The sequence below is a fragment of the Trametes versicolor genome, assembly GCF_000271585.1.
Source record: "Trametes versicolor FP-101664 SS1 unplaced genomic scaffold TRAVEscaffold_6, whole genome shotgun sequence".
Lineage (NCBI taxonomy): Eukaryota > Fungi > Basidiomycota > Agaricomycetes > Polyporales > Polyporaceae > Trametes > Trametes versicolor.
The window spans coordinates 2,299,384-2,314,791 of record NW_007360326.1 but is presented as its reverse complement, the minus strand read 5'-3'; the positions used below and the strand labels follow the sequence as shown (position 1 = coordinate 2,314,791).

Here is a 15,408-nt window from a genome sequence, read left to right as displayed (position 1 = left end):
CATCGAGACGAGCTACGAACTTACCCAATACTAGATCTCGGCGGTATCAACCTCGCCGCATACGTTCCTCGTGCGCGCGCTGTCAAGGAGAGAGCGAAATGAGGGAAGAGTACACGCGGGGCGGGTGAGGACTGCACACCTATGACCGCTTCGGCGTGCTTGTGCTCGCAGTAGTGAGCTGGAGGATTCTCCGATGATCGAGCCCTTGAGCAGCCTGAGAGGGGTCGAGGCGGAGGTAGGGTGCATCGTGTTCTCGAGAAACGCAGGCGGCGCTGTTGCGGGCGGCGCTGCTGCATGCAGAGTAGAGAAGGAGACACACATGAAAAGGATAGAAGCGCCCAAAGGCGGAGAGACGTTGAAAGGTATGCGCGGATGGGCGTCCTCCAGACAATGGCCGCCCCGGCGCCTACTTGCGACGCTCAAACTTAGCATCCAATCCGACGTCGGCGTACACACCGCTCTTCATCAGTGCATTTGAAGTAGCTCCGCGACTTCCGAATACATGCATGCGCGCGGTGTATTTGCCCGTCGGACGTGCACAATTGGGCCCCCGGTGCGCAAACACGGTGCCCGTAGCAACGGAGCGCGCGGGCTGCTGCACTGATCCCGCGGCCGGTGGCGTCTCAATTGCATAGGTCATTGACCCCCTTGAAGCACCCACATCACACGTCAAAGCGCCCTGGCCTGGGGGAATCAATAAAAGGACGGGCGCGGGCGAGAGAGGCCCCCCATCGTGCACTCTGGCTGTATCGACGTACTGAGGCAGGATCCTCTTCACATTTGTAGTCTGCCGGCATTCCCCCCTCGCTTCCTCAGCACCTCCACTCCTTCCTACGCTTTACGTCCATACACGTCGCTTTATTACTCCCAGTCATGATCTTCAACAAGAGTGTCATTGCCACTGCCGCGCTGTGCCTCGGGTTCGCCCTCCAGGCGCACGCGCACGCAGCGATCTCGCCCGCCCTCGGCATCAAGGGCACGCCCGTGCGGAACGACGCGCAGCGCCCGCAGAAGAACAGCGAGTGCGGGAACATCGACATCGCGAAGAACTTCGACTCCTCCACCGCGATCCAGGCGGCCGCGAACGGCTCGTTCGTCGCCACTATCACCAACTTCAACGGAGGGATCGACGGCTCGCGGCAGGTGACTGCCCTCGTCGACCCGACCGGCACGGGCAAGTCGTTCGTCTCTGCCGACGTCCTGCAGAACGGGGACAAGGTCAGTGGCTAGATCGTACCGCGCGTGCGAAGGCTCACCATATGAATTCCCGTAGAACCCGAACGACAACGGCTCCCAGCAGCTCGTCGTGCAGCTCCCTGCGGGCAGCACGTGCGCCGGGGGCGCGTCCAAGGACAAGTGCCTCGTCTCGTTCACCACCGCGGGCGGGTTCGGCAACTGCGTCGTCGTCCAACAGGCTGCTGTTGCCGGCGGCAAGGGTGATAGCCAATCGACCTCCGCTGCCGCCGCGTCGTCGGCGCCGGCTGCGTCGACTTCTACGAAGGCGGCCAAGGCGACCAAAGCCGCGACATCGTCCGTGGCAAGCTCTTCCGCGGCGGCCTCTTCTGTAGCTAGCGCCGCCTCGACCAGCGCCGCGGCTGCGTCGTCGTCCGTGGCTGCATCATCCGCCGCTGTCGCCTCTGCCAGCACTTCGGTTGTCGCGTCGGCGTCTTCATCGGCGGCGGACGCCTCGCAGACTCAGACTGCCAGTCAGATCGACGAAGAGCTCTTGAAGGAGTTCGAGGCGTTGAAGAAGCTGATCGAGGAAAAGATTCGCGTACGTCCACCGTGCTTGAAGTCCATGGGTTCGCGATGCTGACGAGTGTTCTCTACAGGGTGAGCGCTCAAAGCGCACCGTGAGCTGGGCTAAGGACGCGTGAATTGCGTGACGCAGAGAGTCGATGGAGAAAAAACAGAGGAAGTGTACCTCCTGCTAGCCAGGCGGGCTGCGAGTGTGTATGAGCGTGTACGTTATTACCAGTCATGAAATCACGTACCAACATCCCGAAGTCGCCGTGCATATGATCTGAGATACGCCGCGTCGTGAAGCCACGGTGCTCGCGTAGGCGGTATAGTTCCTGGCACCGTGCGGCAGCGTCGATCGTGCAGTCTCCGCAGCGAAGGTGAGTACGGCCACTTGATGAACGCCCGCCGGTGCCTCCTCTGTAAGATCAAATTACTACGCTGCCATAGGAGACCTCCGCACCCCTACCCCCTCATACCATCGTCTAGCCCACCGCGGCGTAGCGAGAAGGTGATACGTCGACTGCGGACGGCGATGTGATGCTCGCCACAAAGGCTGCTCATGACCTCGAGCGACGCGCAATGTGGTCGGAAAGCACAGCCTACCTTGCCGGGGCTCGTCTACCGGGGGGTCTGCGCCGTATCTTTTTGATGGGCGGCAGCCTGGCAGGGCGGTCCGTGTGTAAGAAGGATGGTCCGCAGGCTGTCGAGGGTGTTGTTAGCGCAATGTGGGCTATGCTGTGCCTTTTCGAAGGCCTCCTACGCTGCTGCGCACTCGCGCGCATGAATGCGCAGCCGGTGGGCGGTGCTCTGCGCATATGTACGCCCAAGGCGACGATCTATCGAGTCGGTTGCAGCCAAAGAGAGCTCGGTCCGAGCCGAGGGGCGCCTGCGTGCAGAGCGAATCCGATCGGCACGGGATCGATTGAGGAGGGGTGACGTCACGCGTCTGGCAGCTGCTCGATCGCTGCTCTCGAGCTCCCTCCTCTCCTGCCGTCGTAGACGTCGCCCGGTTCAACGTCGACCCCACCTCGCCCCTGCTGCGATGCACTTGCAGGTGGTCCTCTGCTCAGACCGTGTTTTGGCGGACTCGCGGTCTGCTCGACGTCCGCTTTCCAGATCTCGCACTGATCTCTACATCGCTCTCACATTCTAGCTGCTGCCCTTCCCCGCACTCGCTGCTAATTGTGCGCTCAACAGATGGTGATGAGAATCCCAGTAATTCATCTGGAGTTGTTATGGAGTGCCGCTGGTGCCCTTGGGCATGCGCCTCCTATGCTGATCTTGACGTGTGAGACTACGCGACAGCCAGGCAGCATGGCAGGCCGAAGGTCATTCCAGTGAACAATAAGCCTTGACCTCGTGTATGAGCTTAGAAGACGTTCCGCCTATGCTGTCAGTTAGATGGGCATCGATACCTACCTTTACGCGTTTTCAGGCGGTATCATATGGCGTTTGTGCATCAAGACATCGAGACGCAAAGGCGGCGCAAGGCAGAGAGCACGATGATGGTGGTCGTGTTCCACGCGAAACCGGAAGATGCCGGAGGCCGCGCGCTCAGCGTGGTCCGCGTCAACTGAGCTCGAGTGGCGTCGAGAGGCCTGTCAAACTCGACCCCAAGGACCTGGAAACCCCTCCTATAGCCTCCTCCTCCTTAATGTCGAGAACCGATCCTCGGTCGATCGTGCGGTACTGCCAGTTAGTCGATCGAGACATTTGGAATAGTGGCCAGCTTCGTAAAACGGTGAGGGTGTGTATGAGCCGCGGCGGCCGAAACACGTTACTGTACCTCCAGGACCAAAGCGGCGGGTCACAGGTCACAGCGACCTCCGCCGCGCCGCTTTAGGGGGTGTGTCCCGCGTCACAGTCGCCCCCGCCGCTTCAGCGGCGGCGAGCCGACGCCGGTCACACTCCAAAAAGGCGTTTTTGGCGGCCCTGCGGGGCCCCGCGCCGCTTTGCCTACCGGGCGGTCACAGGCACCGCCGGTCGCGCCGCTTTGGACGGTCGTGTCCGGCCGGTCACACCCCAAACCCCCCGCCGCTTTGGTCCTGGAGGTACAGTATGCGGGGCCCGTTCATCCCCGAACTCGTTTGGGAGACAGACGGTACTCGCATCTCATCCTATAAGTGCGACTGGTATGATTGCGGTGTCTTTTGGTACTACAGGCCTAATCTATTGACACAAATATATCATCGGATAACTTAGCCCCAGTTACGGTATACCGTCCTGCCGGCACAACACTGACCCAAAGAACGAGGGAAACGGCGGAGCCCTCGGAGGAAGGTGAGAGGGGGAGGCGGGACCCAGAGCAGCAACTACTTGTACTCCTGCATGGGCATCTCGTCGCCGAGGCCGTCCTCCGCGCTGCGGTTCAGGTGTGTTTGCGGCTTCATCTGGATGTCGACATGCGTCGCCGTCGTCTTCGATACGCCCACCTAGTGCCGATTCAGGTTATGGTGATCTGCAACCGAACTGAATGCAATGGACTCACTCTGAGCGCGCTGGCGAGATGTGTGGTGTTCCGGCTGCGGGACGTGCTTGAGCCAGGCATACCGTTTGTGTCGAACGAGTTGAGCTCGAAACCGTTCAGGTTCCTGTTGTTCAGCGACTTGCGCGAGTTGAGGCTGTATGAGCCGTGTGAGCATCTGTGTATAAAATGAATGGCTACTGGCACGTACACAGCCAGCACCGAGTTGATATATACTGTAGAGCGCTCTGTCAGCAGCGGTAGACCGCAAATGCGGGGTAACTACTCACGTTTTGTGCCGAAGATACTGATACCGATGTATACCAGGTTGTTCGGCATGACCAGTGCCTTTCGACCGCGAGGTCAGCTGAGAGCGCTATACTGTATGATACGGGCACTCACAAAGATGAAAACCAGAAGCCCGAAAACGCTGATATACGATCGCAGGTTAACAGATTGAGCGGACTCCACGATACAGAGTACCTTACCCCGTCATAAGGCCTAGGCGACAAGGTCAGTCCGACCCTCATCACAAAACGAGAGAGACGTACCGGTATTGATTGAGTAGAGTACAATGACTGCAATGAGCGAATCGGTGCTGGACGGACGTGTGAGTCGCAAAGCGGGGACGAGAAACTCGATAAACGCACTTCCTAAAGCCCGTCCGCTTCTTGAGCAGCACCCACGTGAGACTGCCAGTGAGGATAATGTCGCAGGAAACCGTCACGCCATATACGACGGAGACCATCCACTACATGGCGTTCAGGGAGATGCGTGCAACTCGTAATGACAGACGACGTACGGCGAACTTTTGATACTCGGCGAGTGTCGCGAGGAGGAACCTGGAAGGAGATGCCGGCCGTCAGTCATGCGTGGCATATATACGCCCGGATCGATCATGCACGCACCCCTCGATTGTCGCAGCTAGACGATGGAGAATTGCGTGTCAGCTAGGGTATCGTACGTTGAACCTGGGTCGGGGACTTACCGATGATGAAAGCTGCGCGACCGAGGTGTCAAAGACAGTGAGTATTAGGCTGGTCCATAAGGATTGTATCACACACCGATTTCAACAAGGATAAGGAGGATCTGCGTGGAGGAGCAAGTTAGACGCACGAGCACATGGTCATTGCGGAGGCACCTACCACTAAAACGACCAAGATCTTGGACCACCAGCCTTCACTGACTACTCGTCCGTCAGAACTCTGCGTGAACGCCACCCGTCGCAGCGGCACGTACGTCTGAACACACGTCGAGCGTAGAATCTAAGCAGGGTTGAGCGTCGTGTCGGGGTGTTCCTCAAAGACGCGAGATTCGACTTTACCCTTGTGAAAGAACGATGGCGAGACCCTCACCACGGGGTGGCATATCAGCATACCACAGGCTCCGACTGCAACAGGATAACTCACCGAAACCCATGTAAGCGTCTATAGAACGTAACGTTAACGGGTACAGCGCACTCGTCAGATATCTTGACCCACTAGCTAGGGGGTCGCACACTTACTCGTAGCGACCTGAAAAAGATGTCAGCATGTATCTGTTTCGGTCGCGGATCTGCACTCACCAAATGTCGTTCCCAAGCTCCAGGGGGTTGAAGTAGTTGGTGACTAAATAGTGATATCTGAAGATCAAGATTTCAGTGCGCTGATGAAGGTCGTAAGAAGATTAACGGACTCACACTACGTGCATGGTGCAGACAGAATGAAGTGTTTCAATGGCCCTACAAAGTCATGAGCGCCTCCCGTCGACTGACCATAGGCGTGACGTACAAAGCGAATAGAACCTGTAGGCCAAGGCAGGTGGTGAGCGACACGCGTAGGCTGACCAGACTCTGACGCACATAAGTCTTGTGAAAGATTGTGTCGGTTGGGTATAACCGAAAATATCGGTACACCTGGTGCACGGTGAGCCCGTACAATCTGCGGGCGCAGTTAGCCTCCTCCGACAGCCCGTCCTGATCGAACGACGCAGCACACGCACATCAAGCCAAAGCAGGTCCCAAGATACAGCGCCCCGAAGGTGTTGTCCAGCGCGGGGAGGGCGGGCAGCGCCGCGCTCGCGGAGGGGGTGGCCGTCTGGTTCGCGGACGCCATGGTCGAGGGTCGGTGCCGGGTGCGTACTCGAGCCCCGCTGCGATACGCCCGCAATATATATTGGCGTCCCGACTTGGCTCAGGGTGGCCGCAATCACGCCGTTTGATGGCGGTGCGCAGATGCAGAGCGCCGCGCTGACCGTGAAGGAGACGCGGGCGGCTTTGCGCCGATAGCATTGCGCCCCCATGAATACCCCGCGGAGGGCCTGGAAGCTTCAATGAAGGCCGTTTGATTCGCGCCCTGTGTACCCGATGGCCCCCGATGCACCCGATCGGTTGAGGGAGAGTGCAGGTCCGCCCAGCCCGTCCTGTGTTCCGCACTTATGCAATGCGGGTAATAGCACCATCAATGACTATTATAATCAATACGACTGCTGCGCTATCCATGTGTGCAAATGCTCACATATGTTGCTCTTCGTCTCTGTAGCTGTGCACATTGCACGTTGAGACACGAGATTGCGCCACATGGAGGGACGGGCTTTCTGTTTGTCGAACAAGGCTTGAGACCCGCTCATCAAGCATCACTTAGTGACGTTAGCCCAGCTCATCACCTCCGTCACTCCAGGGCGAACAGCGGAGTATCCTCTTGCTCCAGCCTTCCGCTGAGACAGAGGCTAGGCCAAGAATCCAGAATGGTTGCAGGTGACTGGCCGTATCGGAAACGTTGAAGACTCAGCCGAAATGAGCTGGTAAGTCTCAGAGGGATTTCGTACCTTCTCACCGACCTTCGCAGGCCACAATTCCTTACAAGTCCATACCGCCGGCGCAGCAACGCGCAATATGCAATATTGCCATGGCGCCGTCGCGCGTTATCTTCCATCTAATGCTTCTCAGAAGATGCTCGGAGGTGATGGTGTTCAGCACGGGGATCCGGAGGCTTGCCGCGGAACCTATCTATGTACCAACCGCTTGGTAAGTGGCCGTAAGGCGCCCAATAGGTCAATCGATCGAGTGCAAATCTTCCACACATTGTACAATCGAGATTCGTTGCAGTGTACTACTCACCTGACTATGTAGTACTGTTCAGAATGGCGCACCGTCATGTAACCAACAGCCGCAAGAGATTCTTGGAGTCCGAGTCCGTGCTTGTTGCGTGCCGCAACATCTCAACAAGTTTAACCAAGGAATTGGCATGTCGTACCAAATGTATATGTAGGGTCTGTGAGAACATCATGCAGGCTAGTATGGGCATTCCACCTCGATGCTCTTGAATGTCGCAGTCATCCTGCGCGGGGCAGAAGCCCAGTCGATAGGCCCTTGCGCCCACTCCGACGTTCCCGCAGGTGCGCTTGCGTCCCAGATGCCGAGCTGAAGGCGCGCGGGATGCGTAGGATAGTGCAAAGCGCCGTTCTTCTTCGTATCCGCTGCATATGCCGGTGAGTCCAACACTGAAGGAATAGCAGAGCGGGCGCACCTTTGCGTAGAGTCCTGACCTCAGAGCCATCGACGCTCCACTGAATGCGGTCTGCGTTCCAGTCGATGGTGTAAGAGTGGATCGCCCTCACGCTCTTCTGGCCGTGTGGGTAGTCTTCAACCCCGCCAAAAGCGCCATAGAGCGGCTGGTCGTCGCGCGGGGCGGGCGCGAACACGTTGGTCTGCCAATGAGGCAAGTCGCCGCCAAGGAGCTCGATGTCGATCTCGTCGCGCTCGTCCGCGATCATGATGGCGGCGGTGACTACGCCCGCTATCCCTGGGCCTGAGAAGGTGTACGTGACTTTGCCGTGTCTGGCATGACGTTAGAGGCGTTCGCAGCAAGGGACGCGAGAGAAGTAGCCTACGGACAGTAATGTGAAGGTAGAGTTGATTGTCGCTCCTTCGGCAAGCTTGTCATTGACGTTGCCTTTGGTGGTGACCGAGCCGTGCGGTCTGTCCAGGAAGAGCTGCAAGCCACCCGAGCCCAGCTCGTAAGATCCAGGAGGACTGATGGCGACGAAGGATCTGTCTACGTCGGCAGATGGGGCAGATTCAAAAGATATGCTCAATGGTTCGCACTGAGAGCTAGGTCCGCGAGATTGCAAGTTGCGATGAGACTCCAGAAACCGAGCGCTGTCAGTGGCACCAGCGAAGCTCCAGCTCGCGAGACCAGTCAAGCCCAGAGACAGAAGCGTGGCGAATTTCATGGTGAAGGACGAGTAGCGCCGTTGACCTAGTGAAGCAAGGGAGCTAAGAGGGTGTACGTGGGTGTTAGTAAGATGTGCAGGGGATGGTGGTGGTAGAGAGTCAAGCAAGCTGACCCAACTCGAGTCCTCGGAGGGAAGACGAACCAATCGGGCGGCGCGATCCCGTGACCAAACGCGGGAATGGCCGATTACGTGCCTGGCCCCCTGCTGCTGCTGCGTCCGCCTGAACGTCCATCTGCCACTCACTCTATTCACCTTTTTCGCGACAAATCACAAAGACATGGCCGACACAGAACTCTACACCCCATCTCCATCCTCCTCTCCCTCTCTAGCACCAATTGACTCGTCTCCGCCGTCGTCTCCCAGTCCTCTCGCGCTGTGCACACCCCCAGCATCACCCGGTGCCAAGGACCCCTTCGCAGGGTCGACCAAATCCAGCAAGCGTCCGCGTATCTACGCAAGAGATGACACGAGGAGGCGAGCTGCGAACATCCAGCCATACATCCCAGGTCAAGATAAGCTGGTCGACGCGGGGGACGCGCTCTCGCGAGACCTCAGTACAGAAAACGCGACCCCAACACGCGTCGTTGACCCGTTTTCGGGTTCAGCAAAGCGTACATGGAGGCCCCCGACACACGAGAAGAAGGATGGACGCGTCTTGTCCACAGATAGTGCTTTTAGCGCGTCGTCTTCAACCTCATACCCGTACGGGACGAGGAGAGGGACCTCTCCGACTCCGATCGGCGTAGGGGTCGCAATGTCGCTCGATGATCTAGACGACGATCTGGTGCTCACCGATGATGAGTTTGACGAACCTAAGGCGAAGCTTCCGCGAGAAACAAATGAAGAAGTCGAGCACAGGGCGTGGGACGAGGCGATCACTGCTGCCATCGACAAGCTTAGTGGGATCATTGACCTAGCGTGCGTGATAACCGCTTTCTCGCTGAGCTCGGAAGATTGACTCTATGCATCCTGGTATGTAGGGGGACGAGCTTGCGCAAGGGTCCCATCTCGCATATTCCTCCAACGATTGCGGACCTCGAAGGCTTCGTCGTCCTCCCTCCAACCCAAGCCCCGTCTAGCGCGCCATCGTCACCGAAACATTCCCCCAAACTCCTGCCGTTACTCGCGTCGTCTTCAGATTATGCCTCCTCATCTCGGCCGTTCACTCGGGCTACAACTCTTCCGGCCGCAGCGTTCAACGACAATTTCTTTCTGAGATCTAAAGATGGCGAACGGCTCAGGGGAACACCCGCCGCTCGCGCCGCGTCCCTACAGTCTGTTCCTCTACCTGCCTCAAGCCCTCTTCGACGACGCGAAATTCAGTTATTCCTTGCCAACAACACTATCACCCACCTACCCGCCGAATTGTTTCGCGTTTCCTCGCTGACTGTACTCAGTTTACGTACGTCTGTTCAATCGATTCATTAGTAGTAGCATGCTGATACATATATGTGCACAGGATCAAATGCACTCACGACTATCCCGCCCCAAATCGTGCATCTCACATCGTTGAAAGAGCTCAATGTCGCGCAAAACAAGCTTCGCTGGCTCCCAGTGGAGATGCTTAGCATGCACTTGACCAAACTCACGGTAGCTGGGAATCCTTGGATTCCTCCGCCACTGTCGAACCCCGTCCCATCGCAACCGTCGACCGCCGATAGCGAGCCCATATCACGACGTCCCAGGCCAGTTTCGGAGACGGCGGTGCACTACGCCGTACCCCCGCTAACGGAGCTGTGCTTCCGTACTCTCTTTGCTCCATATCACCCTCATCCGCCATCATTCTACGTGCAGACTCCGTCCCATGTCCCTCCAGTGCATTCTCCGTCCTCCTCCAGTATCCCACATTCTAGTTCCGCCCTCGCACTCCTACCATCCGGACCATCTACCGACCCTGTCCCCACTACAAACCCGCCTCCACGCACACTTACGGTCCTCGAGGCCGAATACGCTCTACCTCTCACCGAAGACCTCGGACTCGGGCCGTCCGTCCTCGCTACTTTCCGCACTTGCGTACCCGCCGCCGTCGCGAAGCCCACCGCGGCCGCGCAGTTTCCCGGTCCGTCTAAAGTCCGACGCGACGAGGGCCAACGGGACGTTCATTCTCAGGCCCCCGAAGACGTCTTCGGAGGGACGCGCACACACCGCGCATCCTCCCCACCAGCACGCCGGCACGACGAGGATGAGCACGCGATCAGCGTCTGCCTCTCCCCAGCACATATTGGACAGACGCACGCCCCAGTGTTCGTACGCGCCGCGGAGGAGCGCTTTACATGGGAAGAGGACATCGCCGGGGTGCGCGTTGGCGGGGACGGCGTTGGGGGCGTCGGCGTCCCCGTGCGATGGCGCGGGTGTGGGCACGACTGTCTGGCTTTCTTGGATCCAGAGCCGCAGCCGGCGCCGGCGCCCACTGCGACGCCGTCCGCGGGGGATGTTGAAGACATCGACATCCCGCTCGATACGGACGGAGACGTGGAGATGAGCGAGGACGGGAGCGAGGTGGATATGCAGGAGGTGCGCTTCGACGGCGGGCTGGCCGACCCAGAGGACTTCGAGGAAGGGTTCTAGCGCTGTCCTCCCGTGTTTGGGGGCTGGCATTCTGGGTGTGTTTCTTGACGGATCTATGCTCACATTTGTATACTATCACGAGAATCCAACAGCATTTATTACAGCCTAGTTTCGCGTCAAGCATGTTTTCAATTGACATCGGTATGCGTATTTTCCATTGCGTCGAACATCCTAATGATTGCCGAACCTTATAACCAGGTGAGCATGTCCGAGATGTCCGTAGTCCAAAGGCGGCTTCAAAAAATCGTTACCCGGCCATGCTTCTAGCGCTGTCAAGATTATGGGGTGGCTTGTGTAGCCAACGATGGCGGAAGCGCAACACGATGCACGTCTTCTTTACACGGCGCCGCCGCCACGTCTGATTCTCGAGGTCGCGTGTGGGACCCTACGGGAACGTTCACTACTGCGGTGGTCCACGAGCTTCCTATATACGTGCAGCACCAAATTGTCCCCAAGTTCACCGCAACGTTATCTCCACCCCCCATGCCGACGCCTCCCATCCCACTCGAGACTATCGAGCATTCGATCGGTTTCCTACGCGGAGACATCCCCTCGCTTGCAGCCTGTTCACTCACATGCCACGCGCTGCTGCCCATCTCACGCGTACAACTATGGCATGAGGTCGTGTTGCCCGTGCAGTCGGACGGCTCGCATAGCTCCCGCACCGAGACATTCATAGGCGTCCTCAACCGCAACCCCGCCATCGCGCCCTACGTGCGCTCTCTCGTTCTGCACCCAAGAGAATCTCCGGGCATCCAGAACGTGTTCTTCAACAGGACGGCTTTGGTCACACTGAGCGCACGGCTCCCTGCGTTCCGGTCCCTACGTCTGCGCCGCTTGGCCATGGAGTCTCTGTACGAGGTGGTGACGCTCATCCGAGACCTGCCCCACCTCGAAACACTCGACCTGGACACTGTCAGCCTCGCAAGGATGGGCTTGCCGGCGGAATGGCCCCAAGAGCGTGTCACGCCCACTGGAGGAGCGGGGGACGGCCCACCGCCGGTGTGGGCGCTGCGCACGTTATCCCTCTTCGGAGGTGCGATACACGGTGGGGAGATCGCACGACTGGCAGACTTCCTGGAGCGGGCGAGGGAGTTCCTACCGGGACTGAATTCAGTCGACTTTGGCTGTCCCATGCTTCCCAGCGGAGCTGGAGGGGCTGCCGTCGCTCCCGGGATTCCCTCGTTCGGGCCGTCACTGCGCCACTTTGGGACTATATTCTGCGACATTGAAGACGACATGAGCCTCTCCGTTGAAGGCCGTAAGTTTTCTGACCTGCCTGCCACGTTCGACCACCGATTCAAGTTGGACTGACAATCCCTTCTCAATTACAGGTGAACACGTGGAACGCGTCATATCGGGGTTACGGCGATGCGGCTCCTTGCGGTCGCTCCACCTCCAGTACGACCGCCGTATGCCGTACCTAGGGAGTCTGCTCCGCGAAAAGGCATTTGGGACGCCGCAGCCCTTTACGCCAACACCGTTCTTCCTCGAGCACCTCGCAGACGTGCTGTCGACGCCCGGCCCCGCGCCACTCCCGCTCCTCGAAAGCATACTACTCGTGTTCTACGGCCCGAATTCGTGGCTCGTCGGCTTTGAAGCAGCGTTCGCGCGCCTTGCGGATGCGCTCGTTGGAGATGCTGACGGCTCGACACGCGCGCGAGGAGTTACCGAGGCGAGGAGGTACCCGCGGTTCTCGTACCTCCACGTGCATACATCTTTCCTTGGGATGCTCAAGATGGTTTCCAGAGAAGGAGACCCGAAGGTGCAGGAGCAGCGCGAACGGCAGGAGGCGGAGAGAGTGGGTCTCGTTGTTCCTATGCTGGCGAAGTTCGTACGGGCGGGTGTGCGTGTCGAGGTAACGTGCGATTGAGGAAGCAGCCGTCTGCGGCACCCAGCCTGGTGCGTCGGAGGCTCGAGTGATTGAAGGTGACTTCGTTGATGCTATATTCTATGGAGGTATGGTGCTGAGCGGATGCGCACTATATAGATTGGCGTGGTCACTGTGTCATTACAGCAAATCTCGTACGTACATCTTCCTTCCCGTAAAACTCCGATAAAATGATCGCTGAACCTTGTGGACCAGGTAGGCCGGGCGGAGACGTCGACAGACCAAATATGACCGACGAATTTCGCTCTCCTGCCTGCATGTGCGCACTTACCGCCTCGCGATTGTAGGGGCCTTTTCTGGAGCGACGACGATGGATGAGTAGTATAGGCGGTAGGAGGCGGGGAGAACGGACATCGTTCTGCCTATGTTGGCGGAATTCGTACAAGCTATTGTACATGTTGATATTACTTGCCGTTGAAATTGAACCCGTATGCGACATTCGGGATGTGTTTCGGGGTGTAGACATGTTGTTCACATATTGTACATCGGAATTGTACTGCGGATATTTCAAGAATCGAACCCTAAGTAGCATATGTAGGCGCCAAACCAACGCTGTCTCCGCCCACCATGCCGCCGCCTCCCATCCCAGTCGAACTCATCGAGCATGCGATCAGTTTCCTGCGTGGAGATACCCCCTCGCTCGCTGCTTGCTCCCTCACCTGTCGTGCATTGCTGCCCATCTCACGCGTGCAACTTTGGCATAAGGTCGAGCTTTCTGTGCAGTCTGACGGCTCGTACAGCTTACGCACCGAAGCATTCAGGAACGTCATCACAAGCAACCCCGACATCGCGTCCTACGTGGACTCTCTCGTTTTTCTCCCAGTAGAGCCATCAAGCAGCCAAAACGTGCCTTCCGATGGAGAGGCGTTGATCACGCTCTGTACAAGCCTTCCTGTGCTCCGATCCCTACGTCTACGCCGCCTGTCAATTCAGTATCTCTACGACGTAATCCCACTTATTCGCGATCTGCCCAACCTCGAATCTCTCTACCTGGACCGTGTTAGCCCTGCAGGGGCGGGCTCGCAATTGGGATGGCTTCAACAGTATGTCCAAACTCCCACTGTAGGACCGGTGGGCGGGCCACCGCCGGTGTGGGGACTACGCAAGCTGTCCATCACCGGAGGTGCCACAATACGTAGTGCGGAGGTCACACGGCTGGCGCACTTCTTGGAATGGGCAAAGGACGCGGAACTTCTGCCAAGGCTGGAGACACTCAACTTTTGCAGTCCCGTGCTTCCCAGCGTAGCTAGAGGTGGTCCCGCCGCACCCGGCATTCCGTCCTTTGCACCGTCGCTGCGCCACTTTGGGATCCTGCTCTGCGACCTCGACAGTGTGGGTATTGTCCCTGAAGGCCGTACGTTCTCTCACTCATCTGCGTCTCCACGCCCGCGCCCGCACACCACACACCGCGGCTGACAATTGCTGCCCGTCATCCACAGGCCAGCATGTAGAACGCGTCATGTCGGGTTTACCGCGATGCAGCGCCCTGCGGTCGTTATACCTCCGGTACGACTGTCGCTCGGCACATCTAGGCCACGCGGCCCGCGAACATGCTGCCGGGACGCCCCAGCCACCTAGTACGCCAACACCCTTCTTCCTCGACCGCCTCGCAGACGTCCTGTCCGCACCTGGCCCAGCGCCGCTGCCGCTCCTCGAAAAGCTTACTCTCATATTTGAGAGCCCAGCCGCTTGGCTCGTCGGCTCCGAGACCGTGTTTGCGCGCCTTGCGGATGCACTCATCGGGGATGCTGAAGGGTCGCAGGGCGCACGGGGAGGAGTAGGTCGGGAGAAGAGGTACCCGCGGTTCTCTCACCTGCGTGTGCGGACCTCTTGCCTCCCACTGATCAAGGTGATTTTTGGAGATGCGGGTGTTGAAGAGGAGCGCAAGCGGCAGGAGGCGGATAGAGTGGGTCTGATTGTTCCTATGCTAGCACGCTTCGTGCGGGCGGGCGTGCATGTCGAGGTTTTATGCGGTTGAATGTTATCACAACCCGTTCGGAGTGTCTCAATATTTGACATATAGCTGCTGAGCCCACTCAAGACCACCGACAGCTGAAACCTACATAGAGCCTCACGACCCGAGCCTTGACTTCCGGCACTACGTCGCATCGGTCATTGAATATATCGCCCTTCTGAGACTTGATTCCACGGATGAGGCTCGAGGCCGTAGCGCAAATCCAGCGGCCACGGACACGGCGAACAGACGCCGAATTCCAAGCCAGACGAGGAGGGACGGGCGGCATACACCGTGCCACTGTGCAACGCCGTGGCTGTGATCAATCCGGTGTACTCGACTAACCTAGTTGCTGTCCAGCATGCAATAGCCTACTGGAAGTGCCCAATCGGCAGGATGGCGATCTCTGATGGCATCCTTGGCACAATCTGTCCGGGTCTGTGGAAACCTGCATAGCCGTCAACTGTTTCGTTGTGCTGGAGGGCTTGCGCTGCCGACAGTGTATATAAACCCCTGTGGTTGTGCAAGTAGTCGTCAGCACTAGCTCTCAGCACCTACTCAGCTCTCAACCCA

General features: G+C 58.3%; 6 protein-coding genes across 6 annotated transcripts; 4 read left to right on the top strand and 2 right to left on the bottom strand.

Annotated features, from left to right (window-relative positions):
* Nucleotides 1-903: 903 nt before the first annotated feature.
* Nucleotides 904-1,552, top strand: TRAVEDRAFT_90078 (uncharacterized protein; the record flags this gene model as incomplete). The annotated part of the gene is made up of 2 exons (XM_008040771.1): nt 904-1,218; nt 1,274-1,552. Coding segments are annotated over 2 exons (594 nt in total), but the record flags the coding sequence as incomplete, so codon positions are not given.
* A 2,316-nt stretch (nt 1,553-3,868) lies between these two features.
* Nucleotides 3,869-6,319, bottom strand: TRAVEDRAFT_58931 (uncharacterized protein). The gene is made up of 22 exons (XM_008040770.1): nt 6,188-6,319; nt 6,048-6,126; nt 5,977-5,990; nt 5,886-5,927; nt 5,772-5,828; nt 5,712-5,721; nt 5,617-5,634; nt 5,532-5,557; nt 5,447-5,472; nt 5,353-5,393; nt 5,272-5,296; nt 5,196-5,207; nt 5,116-5,131; nt 5,010-5,049; nt 4,858-4,958; nt 4,759-4,805; nt 4,696-4,708; nt 4,610-4,637; nt 4,498-4,555; nt 4,419-4,443; nt 4,232-4,364; nt 3,869-4,175 (listed from the first exon to the last, which is right to left on the bottom strand). Exons 1-22 carry the CDS (start codon nt 6,298-6,300, stop codon nt 4,056-4,058), a joined length of 1,044 nt encoding a protein of 347 aa, XP_008038961.1. The 5' UTR covers nt 6,301-6,319; the 3' UTR covers nt 3,869-4,055.
* A 1,159-nt stretch (nt 6,320-7,478) lies between these two features.
* TRAVEDRAFT_20739 (concanavalin A-like lectin/glucanase) lies at nt 7,479-8,419 on the bottom strand (the record flags this gene model as incomplete). The annotated part of the gene is made up of 3 exons (XM_008039938.1): nt 7,479-7,663; nt 7,714-8,024; nt 8,082-8,419. 3 exons carry the CDS (start codon nt 8,417-8,419, stop codon nt 7,479-7,481), a joined length of 834 nt encoding a protein of 277 aa, XP_008038129.1.
* A 280-nt stretch (nt 8,420-8,699) lies between these two features.
* Nucleotides 8,700-11,080, top strand: TRAVEDRAFT_72296 (uncharacterized protein; the record flags this gene model as incomplete). Its single annotated transcript, XM_008040769.1, has 3 exons — nt 8,700-9,340; nt 9,403-9,824; nt 9,882-11,080. The coding sequence occupies 3 exons, from the start codon at nt 8,700-8,702 to the stop codon at nt 10,988-10,990; spliced, it is 2,172 nt and encodes a 723-aa protein (XP_008038960.1). The 3' UTR covers nt 10,991-11,080.
* Nucleotides 11,081-11,473: 393 nt separating this feature from the next.
* On the top strand, nt 11,474-12,863 carry TRAVEDRAFT_48002 (uncharacterized protein; the record flags this gene model as incomplete). The annotated part of the gene is made up of 2 exons (XM_008040226.1): nt 11,474-12,251; nt 12,325-12,863. 2 exons carry the CDS (start codon nt 11,474-11,476, stop codon nt 12,861-12,863), a joined length of 1,317 nt encoding a protein of 438 aa, XP_008038417.1.
* Nucleotides 12,864-13,448: 585 nt separating this feature from the next.
* TRAVEDRAFT_48001 (uncharacterized protein) lies at nt 13,449-14,859 on the top strand (the record flags this gene model as incomplete). The annotated part of the gene is made up of 2 exons (XM_008040225.1): nt 13,449-14,235; nt 14,321-14,859. 2 exons carry the CDS (start codon nt 13,449-13,451, stop codon nt 14,857-14,859), a joined length of 1,326 nt encoding a protein of 441 aa, XP_008038416.1.
* Between the last annotated feature and the right edge of the window lie 549 nt (nt 14,860-15,408).